At 36.0% G+C, this 12,492-nt stretch overlaps 1 protein-coding gene across 3 annotated transcripts in view; it reads left to right on the top strand.

Annotated features, from left to right (window-relative positions):
* The first annotated feature begins 1,494 nt into the window (after positions 1 to 1,494).
* The window catches only part of scml4 (Scm polycomb group protein like 4), a 42,336-nt gene continuing 31,338 nt past the window's right edge, over positions 1,495 to 12,492 (top strand). For 2 of the 3 annotated variants that reach the window (XM_079889456.1, XM_079889454.1), the window contains exon 1: positions 8,813 to 8,889. Coding sequence is in view for 1 of the 3 variants with exons in the window: in XM_079889453.1 (XP_079745579.1) it covers positions 8,688 to 8,889 (202 nt within the window). In the remaining 2 variants the exon portion in view is untranslated. Of the gene's footprint in view, positions 1,838 to 8,663; positions 8,890 to 12,492 lie in introns of those variants that run through there. The other variant, XM_079889453.1, reaches the window with a different exon arrangement.

Raw genomic sequence — 12,492 nt, 5'->3', positions numbered from 1 at the left:
AAGTGCTACAAATCCTGCTTTTTCTTCAGCCTATTGTTGGTGAGCTGAGAATGGGGGTCCTGGTCTGTAAAGTCACATCAGCATCCCGTTTATTTTTCAAACACCCAGTTTCTGAAACTTCTATATGAGGCTCATGTATAATGGGTTTGGCTACACACACTTTCAAATTTGCTATTTGGACTTTGAATCTAATTATTTGAATTAAACGAGAAACAAATGCATTTAAATGTCTAGATTTTAGACGTTAGATGTTCAAAGCAGCAATCACAATTTACAGTGTAATTTTTCTTTTTTTAAATACTGAGAGTATATTCCTAAATAATTTATAGTAGGCAACTCATCGACATTTTTCGCCTTTCTATAAATATTTTTGCCGTTGTAAGGAATTGAATGTATTAAACCAATAAGTTAGTCAAGTGTGCAGCTTAAAGTCAAAACTTCACGCGCTGACACGCGTTTACACACTATTATTAGGCTATATAAATATATATATACTAATGTGGACAATATTCGCTCTATAATAGATAGACAATAACTATATTCGTGCCATGCTTTAGATATTTAAACGGATTTCCGTGATAATATAGGCTCTGTGAGAAGCTATGCTCATAAATGTGCCGTATTTTCCACATTTTTACCACATAACACTATGACTGCCATGCTTTCGGTATATTTCTGCAGTGCGAAACCAACATCAGTTTTCGTCCCATGACCTTGAGTGGCTTCCCGAACAGGTTGCGATACATATTCAACACCCAAATCCAATATGATTTTTTTCTCCCCCCACTTCTGATTTTGAATATAGCTTTGAGAAGGCTAAATGACCACAAAGAACAAAAAATAAATAAACAAATATATAAAGACGAATATAGGCTATCAACTCAATGCACGAAACAACAATAAAATTAAACGCATTTTTTTTTTTTATTCTGTGCAAGAATAATAAAATAAATAAAAAACCACCAAATCATTTGAGTTCTTAAACATAGGTCTACTATTAATGATTTTACATTAGCTGAATGCGGGCAGAAGGGGTTGTAAGACGACTGTTGGTAAAATGAGCTTACTGTAATATGAAATAAAATTTGCAGTGAACTTATTTTAAATAAGCTATTTATGTAGGCCTATTTAATAAAAAAAAACACGAAACTGATCAATTTATTTATAGTGAGCTTGTGCAGTGGGCTTTTAGGACAGTTGATGCAATACATTTTAATTACACCGATTCTGCTGTATTTTCTTCCTTACGAGTCAGCTGACAATATAAAATCAACTGTTAAAAAAATCTAAAGTTCATAAACGTTGCTTTATTAGCGAAAATAACCGGATCGGAAACACTGTTTAAATTAGCTCACAATCCTCCACGGAATTTCACAAACAAGCTTCAAGTGAGTTCAAGTGGGTTTGTTCCAAAACCCAAGAACCGAAGACAGATTTCCAGCTCCATCCACACACACACACACACACACACATGCAGTAGCCTATGCAATAGATTTTGGGATACAGTCGGATATCCTGTGTGGGTGTTTTACTCTACATCGTTTTGCATACCTAGGCGAAATATATAAACGTTTCACCATACGCCCCCGTGCCTAGCCATTTAATTAGATCCCCGGGGTGCGGATCAGTTTGGCACCGTGTCTGCGAGCAAGCGAACCCGGCTGTTTTCTTGTTTTGTTTCTTGCTCCCGGAGCCCTGGCCGCGGTCCTCGCGCGAACTCGCTCCTGCACCGGCGGCGCGGGGAGAAAATCGAGCCCGCAGTCCAGCTGCTGCTGCCGGGGTAAAGTGTCTGCACGACTCGGACTGACGACCATCCAAGCGTTGCAGACAAGCAGAGGTAAATCATCTCGGCATTAGCTGCTTTTTCCAAGAGGATCTTTGCGGTTGTCAGCGTCATTCGAGACGCCAAGTTCATCGATGCAAATATGAAATGGTCACTGCGATGCCGTCCGACTGGTGATTAATTAACATTATAGACTGTATAATTACTGTTCATTACATATCTGTCTGTTTATAAGAGTATCTTGAGATAAGATTGCATTTAATATTGATATCACTGAGACGCTATATACAAAACATTGTTTTAATGAGGTCTTGAATGTTTGCAACTTTGAATCTGCAGCAAAGCTAATTTATTTATTTCATTCTAATAATACTAAGAAATATAATATAAAATGTTACATATTATATTTTTATCTGAAGATCAGTTTTAATTGCACCCACAGGAAAGAAAAGTCAAAGATGAGGTGTTTATCCTATACAGCAATGAGATTAAATGGAGAAAAATGCTTAATTCTCCTGAAAATGACCCCAGCAATCTCACATGAGTTTCAGAAGAGATCTCAGCAATGTCTCACTGTGCTCAGAACTGGCAAGATACCAAACACTGCAATTAAAAGCCAGAGATTTTGATATGAACTCAAAGATTTCTCATCAAATTATCTGAGCCATCCATGTATGAATCCTCATTAGGAAACTTCTGAGGCGAAGTTGAAACATTACGGAGATCTCCGTTTTCCAAGTCTCCTGATTTATGAAAGAGGAACCTCTGGGTAAAAAAACATTTCCTCTGGGAAGGGTTGTTTATGTGTTTTACTCCGCTGGGACAACCTATCTGCCCCACCTGTGCTGGCTTCTTGTTTTGCTGGCAATTTCCCTAAAGTACTGAAGGCCTGCATCTCAGCCTGGTGGGATTTGTGGATAAGAAAGCTGAATATGGTTTGCTTTATTGCATTCAACTACATTTTGCAAGAAAAAAAATGGTTTAGTGTATTGTCAGAGCCATTTGTGGGCTATACTTTATTATCCTTCTGGACTTTAATGGCATGAACCTTTTTAGCAGGCATCATTTTGGGATAATTATTAATTCCCCAGTAATGTTTTTGGGGGAAAAAAAAGCAACTTCAGGGATTAAGCACGTCTGAAATGTCTTCTGTGGAAGGTCGCTCACCCACACACACATAGACAATGCAGTGGTGTGTGTATTAACAGACCCTCAGGCACTGTGTCAGAGTGAATAAGTGGATACACACATTCTTTATTATTGAACCAAATAAGCCCCTAGAGATGGACTGTGTGAAAGTGTGTTTGGTTACAAGGTTAGAAAAACACGCTGGCGTCACAGAGAACTTCAGGGTCATGCACAAACAGCCCTGCCCTTTTACAGTTTATGGTATGTTCATGTGAGGAAATACCACTGCGTGATAGATAAATAATTTTCTGTTGACCCTGCGTTCAGGCATCAGAGATATCAGCAGGATATTGTACGGTACTTTAAAATTCACCCTGGTTCCTGGTCTGAAAATAGACCTGAAATAAGACTTGATTGTGGAGTAATCGGCCCAAAAGTGGCTAATCTTTTGTGTGTGTGTGTGTGTGTCATAGACAGAGACATAGTACCTTTCCAAGTGCCGATATGAGCTCGGCAATCTTCTGAAGTGATTCTTGAGAGTATGATTACGATCGAGATTCAGCTGGGTGAAATTTTAGATCAACCTGAAGGTCATTTAGATGATCCTCACCACAAACTCCCCTATTTTTATGTGTTCCCCACATCACTTGATAATTCACTATTACCATTGTTAGACCCTCCCCGTTTCTGATTGCACTGTTACCTCTTTTATATGTGGCTTTCTTCTAAATCCTGCATTTTGCCCCATGTCTCTCAACCTCCTAGTTTTAACTGAGTTATTCAAATATGTCTCCTATTCTGGAAACACATACATTAAAGCTGAAAGAAAGTGAATATTTCTCACTGAATGGAGTCCAGAATGAAATTCAGTCTTCTTGTTTTGATGACTCAGCCTAGCAGAGTATCAATGATAGTCCGAGCTCCAGTGCACTCCTCACAGTCAGAAGGAAGGGTTAGTTCAGTTTTTTTAAGCTTGTGTTTGGTGTGTGTTAAATTCATCATAAGATCTCACTCTAAAGAATTTTTTGCATTTCAAATGATTTTGAATGGTTTTGTTTGTTATGTTATGCATGTTGAGATTACACAACCACTCAAAAAAAAAAAAAAAAGGCTGCATTTATTTGATCAAAAATACAGTAAAAACAGTAATATTGTGAAATATTATTACGATTTAGAATAACTGTTTTCTGTTTTAAATATTTTAAAATGTAATTTATTCCTGTTATGGCAAAGCTGAATTTTCAGCAGCCATCGCTCCAGTCTTCAATGTCACATTATCCTTCAGAAATCACTCTAATATGCTGATTTGCTGCTCAAGAAACATTTCTTATTATTATCACAGCTGAAAACAGTTGTGCTGCTTAATATTTTTGTGAAAAGTGTTTTTTTCAGGATTCTTTAATGAATAGAAAGTTCAAAAGAACAGCATTTATTGGAATTTTCATTGTCACTTTTGGTCAATTAATGCATCCTTGCTGAAGAAAAGTATTAATTTCTTTTCTGACCCCAAACTTTTAAACAATTGCGTATATCAAGTGATTAGTGTATTATAATTCTATTCTGATTAGTATTTTCATGCAATGGCCGATATTATAATTCTATTATTTTTTCTAAATAAATAAAAAATGTAAAAATGTATAAATAAATAAATACTATACGTGAACTTAAGCATCACCACATGATAATTTACAGTATGAAAAAATGCATGTTAATTTTGAGATTTGATCAAGATTACATTTAACAGTGTTAATATTTAATTATTAGTGTTTTTAAAAATGAGGATTAGATGATGGCAAAGGTAATCTAAATGTAGAAATAGGGGAATTAAGCATAAAAATGAACAATTAAAAAAAAAACACTGTAATATCAGCCAATATTGTGTATCCCAACATGTAATCTCAACCTAACGTGACCCCTGAATGGAAATTAAAGCTGCTTTTTTATGCCACTTTATGATTTTAAACATATTTCTTAAATTTTTTAACAAGTAAAAAATTACTGAGTGCACATTTAGACACTTTAACATTTCAGAAGGATGTGTGTGTGTGGGGTGAATGTGAATCAAGAGTCACTTTGTATTTGTACTGGGCACAAGTGAATTTTAATGTTTAAACACTGAATGTGTCTGTGTCTCTGATTCTGTCGGTTGCTGCTGAAGTAATTTCTCAAGGGGAGACTAAGCCTCTCTCAGCCTACAGAGCACAAGGGCAAATACGAATAAATATGATAAAATATGGATGAATGCTAATAAAGCACTGGCCAAATGTGGCCCTCACTAAAAGGATTATCTGGAAGGGCAGACATTATTACAGGGGCAGCTGCCGGTCTGCCTTAAGAGCAAAGCATGCTAACTTCTGCATCCAGATTACTCATCTCGGTTTTATTTATTAAATAATTCCTAAAAGGGATGAGGGTTCAGGTTTGATTTAGTTTTTTTTTTGTGGTAGTGAAACCTAGCTCTCTTTTGCACTGATTTGTTGTGCTGAAGGCTAAGGAGGTATCAAATGTAATCTGACTCTCAGGGTGTTACATGACTGAGTTTCATTACTCTCATTAAACTGAACGGTTCATTTTTAGTGATTACTTCAGCCCCCTGGTAAACTCACTTACATCACCCATCGGTCACTGTTTACAACCCTTTGTTACACTAGTGTTTCCCTGGAGTTAGCTCACTAATATAATATTCAAAGATATTGTTAAATTAAAATGAGGAATGGAGTGGCCAAAATATGAAACAAATTGTAGGACTATTTTTCTGTGCAATCCATTCACTGTTATGCACAATTTAAACATCCAACTACTTTAAACATACAATACAGTGTAATATTCTATCAAAGGCTGCAATCCGTGCCTTAATACCTTTTTCCATTAAGATGCACACTCTAAATATCAAATGTTTCCCTTAGCAGAAAAATTTGGACAAGTGAAAATATGATTAAAACTTTAGTTAGTGTGTAATGTTGCTGTTTGAGCTTAAACAACATCTGCAAAGTTACAATGCTCAAAGTTAAAAGTAAAGGGAGATATTTGCTTTTAAAGAAATCGTATTTTAAGGACTACAACAAACGGCTGGTAGAGACTACACAAGCTTCCTCCCGGGTTAGTGACATCACCAACCCTAGAATTTACATAAACCCCACCCCTGAACATGATTTATAGATTATCTAGACAGAATATGCAAATCAATGACTAGAAGATAACTACACATAAGCTTCATAAATTCACCAACTAACCATTCAGAAATGTTGTCTACATGTTGTCACTTCTTCTTGAGTCTCTCCATCATTCTGACTCCAGTTTGAACATAAAAGGTTAAAAGTTTTTGAAATGTTCAGTGCATGTCTGTGTGAGGTAAAAGGACACGAGCTCTTGAAGCTCCGCCCTCTGTGCCGGGAGCAGCAGTTCATTTGCATTTAAAGGAACAGACACAAGAACTGTGCATTTTTGCTCACCCTCAAAAAGTGACAACTTTGACATGCTATATAAAAATATCTGTGGGGTATTTTGAGCTAAAACTTCACATACACACTCTGGGGACATCAGAGACTTATTTTACATCTTGTGAAAAGGGCATTATACCACCCCTTTAAAAGACAGGAAGAAGGAGAGGAAGGGATTTTTACTTTTTTTTTGTCTTGTAATTCATCTTCTCCTCCAGTCCAATTTTTCCTAACAATAGCTCTACTGTTTGGTACAGTTGGCTAATTTGCATCTCATTTTTATTATGATTACTTTTCTATTACTTTCTTTTTTTAACCCAAATTCAACATCTGATTTTAATGATGTGCATTTTGTTTTGATGCTGAGAGGGATGGAAATGGTTTACTTGTGGTTATAAGGACTGGAATCTGAGCACTGAAAGTAGTTTTTTAAGAAGAAAGTAATTCTGGTGGTGATTCTGATTAAAGGGATTTGTCCTCCAAAAAATGAAAATTCTGTCATAATTTAGGCTAGGGTAAACCCTACGTTGTGAGGACCAAATGTGACAAAGATAGTAATACCAAAATGTTTTGACCTTGTGGGGACTTATTTTGGTCCCCATGAGAAAAACAGCTTATAAATCATATAGTGATGTTTTTTTGTTTGTTGAAAATGTAAAAATGCAGAAAGTTTTCTGTGAGGGTTGTGTTTAGAGGTAGGTTTAGGGTTAGGGAATAGAATATGCCGTTTGTACAGTATAAAAATCAATATGTCTATGGAAGGTGCCCATAAAGCATGGAAACCCAATGTGTGTGTGTGTGTTTGAGTGAGATGTCCTGACCACTTCGGGTCATCTTTACTTTGAAGATGTATTGCATCACCACTCTGTGGAATAACAAACATGCCCACCAGTGGGTGGGTCAGAAATGGCTGCCAAGATATATTCCTTTGCCAAAAAAAGCACTTGGTCTGATTTTTTTTTTATTGCACTGAACTTCTAACACAATGACTCCTTCAATACCTCAATGAAAACCTCCCTTGCACTTTAAGAGGTATTTGAATGTGTTTTTATGTGTGTAACTGGTATTCTGTAGTATTAAAAGCTGCGCGAATTTGTTACCAAAGTCCAAGTGTGCCTCAGATATGGACTTTTGCTAGCCATTGTTAACTTCTATTCAGTCCACTATCCAACTCGTAGCTGTTTTTTCCATTGAATGTGTCTCTTGAAGCTTGATGTTGCCCAAATGTTTCTTGGATCACCTTGATGCAAATGCTTTTTCTGCTTGTGTGCATTTTCTTCCGAGCTAATGAGGCCTGTTTACTCCCAGATCAAAACTGAAGAAGCACAACACTATATTCGTACCAAAAGCAAAGCGCAAAGGCATTCCTTAAATGTAAAATATAAATTCGCACAATATATAACACACCCAAAAATCGATTTTCGATTATTTTTGATTCGATATCGATTCTCAAAAGCCATGAAAATCGAATCGATCCCCAGCCCTAATATATAGTATGCATTTATAATTCCTTGTATAAATCCACATTAAACACTTTTACATTTAGTCAAGAATTACTATTTTTCTCTTTTACCATAATGTTTTTTTTTTGTTAATGATTTTTCTTGATCCACTGACAGCTGTCTATCCAGAAAACACTTGTTGGTTTTTTCTTTCAACCTACTTTTTTGGGGAAAAAATAGTTAAATAAAATAAGAATTAGGGCTGTCAAAAGATTAATTAAACTTTTAAAATAAAAGTTTGTGTTTACATAATATATGTGTGTGTACTGTGTATAATTATTTTGTATATATAAATACACACACATGCATGTATATATTTAAGAAATATTTGCATACATATACTGTATATATATTTATATAGTTTATATTAAATATAAATATATATTTTTTTATATATAAATAACACATTTTTCTTAAATATATACATGCATGTGTGTGTATTTATATATACAAAATTAATTATACACAGTACACACACATATATTATTAAAAACAAACTTTTATTTTGGATGCGATTAATCGCAATTAATCTTTTGACAGCCCTAATAAGAATGTATTATTTAGATTCCAAATATTCAAAGAACCTTTAAATTCTCAGTGTTAATATAATACATTTTACAATGGATGGTGAGAATGAGATGCCAATGGCATAGTCTCCTCAGAGAGCGATGGAAAGCTATTTAACATTTATTGGTCATTTTGTTCACATTAGATGTTAGGTTGCTTGTCACCTTAAAAGAAACAGTCGCTGAGAATGATTGGATGCACTCTAGTCTAATGTCCTCAATGATGTGTGTTTGTGTCTCCCAGTGTAATGTTTTGGCCGCTGTGGGAATGAGACTGCGTGGCAGGGATTTGGAGGATTCCACTGTCTCCTGGATACCAAGTGTCCTGGGTGTGCAGAGCGTCAGGCTCCGCCTTCGCCTTGATCGCCGTGACGACAGGGGGAGGGGCCTTTGGCAACTGGTTGACCTGGGAGAGGAAGTGCAGAGTGGGCAGCGGATACGTGATAGGACACCTCCTACTTGTTCACAAAGTAAGACATTCATTCATGATAACTACAGTTCAATGGCAGAATTCACCAAAATATATATATAATCCATTGATCCTGAATTGTTTGAAATGACAAGAACATTATGTGCATGGCTTGGAGTTATACTAGCACTGTGCTGACTTTAGTTGTAAGGATCCCTCTTGATGTTGTTTCCTCACGTCCTGTTCATGAATGAAAAAGGTCAGTTCTTCATTGTATAAACTGCTATTAATGCATACAGAGACCTGTTTGTGTAGGGTTTTGCCATCATTAATAGGGATTTAGATGGTTCGCCAGCTGGTGGAAAGGACCGCAAAGATATGAGAGAAGAATAATTGGGCACAAGAGGGAAAAATACAATATTAGAGAGGATAAGACAGACAGAAAGGCTGGGAGAGCGAGAAGATCCTCCGTTCATTACATTGGACCCTGGGATTCTGCGCTGCTTGACTTCAGAAAGATTAATGCAGATTAATGTGTCATTCTTAATTATTGCAGTCCCTGTTCTCACGCTGTGTGAAGACAGACAGATGTTCCTTCGCTTTTTCTAATGCTTTGTTGTTTTTTTTCGGGTAGAATACAGTATTACTGGTTTAACACATACACTAATTTTTGGTGTTATTTCGATCACATGGTCTTCAGTATCGGGTTTCCCTTGTCTGTTGCTATGGCAACTTGCCATGAATGAAGTAAATAACTTTTTGCCATTAGAGGGTAACACATTCATTTATTTATTTTTCTTTCTTCACAAAACCCCTCCTCTATGCTAGGCGTTGGCTGGAGGACTTGGCAAACAATGGTTGATTTTCTATTGTTATTTTGGTTTGAGTTAGTAGGTGTGTGTGTGTGTGTGTGTGTGTGTGTGTGTGTGTGTGTGTGTGTGTGTGTGTGTGTGTGTGTGAGAACTGCATGTTTTGTGCATGTGTGTGTAATCAGTGGGAATGTTTTAGGTATGATTTCCAGTCAGTGGCATTTGTGAACATTATAAAATGCTGTGACAAAATAGTGTCAATAAAATATTATGAGAATAGTGATAATGATAGAAAATAGGCCTAGGCGTTAATACAATATGTATCGCGATAGACACGTAATCAATAAACGTTTGATAATTACCGTAATCTGACCAATGTCGTCTGCAAATTATGCAAGACCGTCGTCAGTTTCTCTGTGTTTATATTTAACACTTTGCACTTTTTTTATTACACTTTATTAAGCATTTCTTACGTATTCTTTAATTTTGCACCTTAATGTTAAGAGATAATTAAGTTCATTGTGTTTTAGACTTATCATTACATTTTAATTATTTGAGTGTTTTCCATGGTTGTGTTGACATTTCTGCCTTTATAACTGAGGAGATTATAATCAGAGGATGGTTAAGTTTAAAATAAAAATGTTTAAACTAGGGCTGTCAAACGATTAATCGCGATTAATCGCATCCAAAATAAAAGTTTGTTTTTACATAATATATGTGTGTGTACGGTGTATAATTATTTTCTATATATAAATACACACACATGCATGTATATATTTAAGAAATATTTGCATGTATATACTGTGTATATATATTTATATTATATATAATTTATATTATATATAAATATTTTACATATAAATAACACATTTCTCTTAAATATATATGCATGTGTGTGTATTTATATATAGAAAATAATTATACTCCATACACACACATATATTATGTAAACACAAACTTTTATTTTGGATGCGATTAATCGCGATTAATCGTTTGACAGCCCTAGTTTAAATGTAATATATTTTCTCCTGGTCCTTATTTTAAATAGGTCATAAAAAAAATCAATAATTATCGATATGACCGATATGAAACACTCAGTTTTCAGCCATATCGCCCAGCCCTAATTTCTAATGATGCTCTGGTTCATTTTTAGCATATTTCTCTGACATCAGGCATGCCACATTTGTCATGGAGAATTAAAAAATTAAAATCCCAAACCTTTTAAACTGAGGTTATTGTACCACGCTTCAGGCTTTTGTCCAGCTTCCTCTCCGTCTCTTCCATTTACACAGGCACATACATGAACACACTCGCACAGTAGCAGTCCCTCATCTGCAGTGTTAATGGGTTTGAGATGATTGAGTTGCCACTAAAGATGAATCCATGACTTTAATTAACTTTTGATTTATTGGCTTCTGTATTCCAGGCATAATTAGAAATTAAATATAGTGATCCGCTGGATGGGTGAATGGCGCCCAGCTCTGAAATGTCTAAATGTATTTCACAGAGTGTCCAATGAGACAGCCGTGAACGTCCCCTTTCTGAATTTTATATTTCACTGGTTTTCAATAGATGGGTTTCGGTAATATGGCAAATACTAATACAATATTTAAGGTGCGGCTTACACAACACTTTTTTTTCCAACACGGATTTTTTTTTTTTTTTTTTTTTTGTCTTAAAGGATAATTCCGGTATTTTGCACTTTGAGTCTCTTTTCTGGTTTGTTTTGGATGAACTAGAGTGGTGGACACAGAAATGTTGACGATGGGTCCTGTCTCGACTTTTTGACTCGTCTAGAATCGCCTTTGACCGCTTCAGAGTGGCTGGCTGCGGGCATGCACGAACATGTCCTTAAAACAACCCTTAACGTTCGTTTTCAAAACTATGCAACTCACCGAGTGGTTAGTGGTGTTCGTTGCTGTTCCAAAACAAGTAACGTAGAGAAATACAGTTTCTGTCGTGTTTTATTTGCCATTTTGTAAAATCCCATTGATTTCCGTTGGAGGACTCATTGCTCGTTGATATTACTGCGCTTCAGACTCAAATATCGAGCGGAAGTTTATACGCGGTTGTGAGGTATCTGAAAAAATAGTTCCACTATAGCAAAGAACACGGATTGAAATCCTACATTGCGCCGATATATTTGTTTTTAATCATCAACGAACACCACTAACCACTCGGTGAGTTGCACAGTTTTGAAAACGAACGTTAAGGGTTGTTTTAAGGACATGTTCGTGCATGGCCATAGACTCCCATTCTAAAGCGGTCAAAGGCGATTCTAGACGAGTCAAAAAGTCGAGACAGGACCCATCGTCAACATTTCTGTGTCCACCACTCTAGTTCATCCAAAACAAACCAGAAAAGAGACTCAAAGTGCTAAATACCGGAATTATCCTTTAAGTTATGGCCGTTCATGTACATGACAACGGCATTTTGGGGCCCTGAAAATGCAAAGTTTTGAAAATGGGTTTCAAAGTGCAGGTTTTTGAAACCGATACCTTTATCATCTCTGTGTAAACCAAAAAAAAAAGTAACTGTGAAAATGGTGATGTCATGAGCATGCATCAGGTGCTTAGTGTTTCTTTACAAAGTGATATCGCCAACTACTGGGGCTACTGTCACTTTAAGAGCGCATGCACAGACTGAATATACTGACACACATCCAGTTTCTTTCTCAACTGTTCACTTATGACATAACCAAGAGAATACTTGCCGAGATGGGTATTTTGACATCATTTTGTGTACAGTGCTATGCATAAATTTAGACACCCATGCTAAAGTTGACTAAAAAGAGGAATAAAAAATCATCTTTTGGAAATTGAACTTAATGCCTTAATTAAAAAACTTAGGAAAAA

The sequence above is a fragment of the Squalius cephalus genome (assembly GCF_949319135.1).
Source record: "Squalius cephalus genome assembly, chromosome: 12".
NCBI lineage: Eukaryota > Metazoa > Chordata > Actinopteri > Cypriniformes > Leuciscidae > Squalius > Squalius cephalus.
Note: the sequence above shows the minus strand (reverse complement) of the source record. Positions and strands in the feature narration are given on the sequence as shown.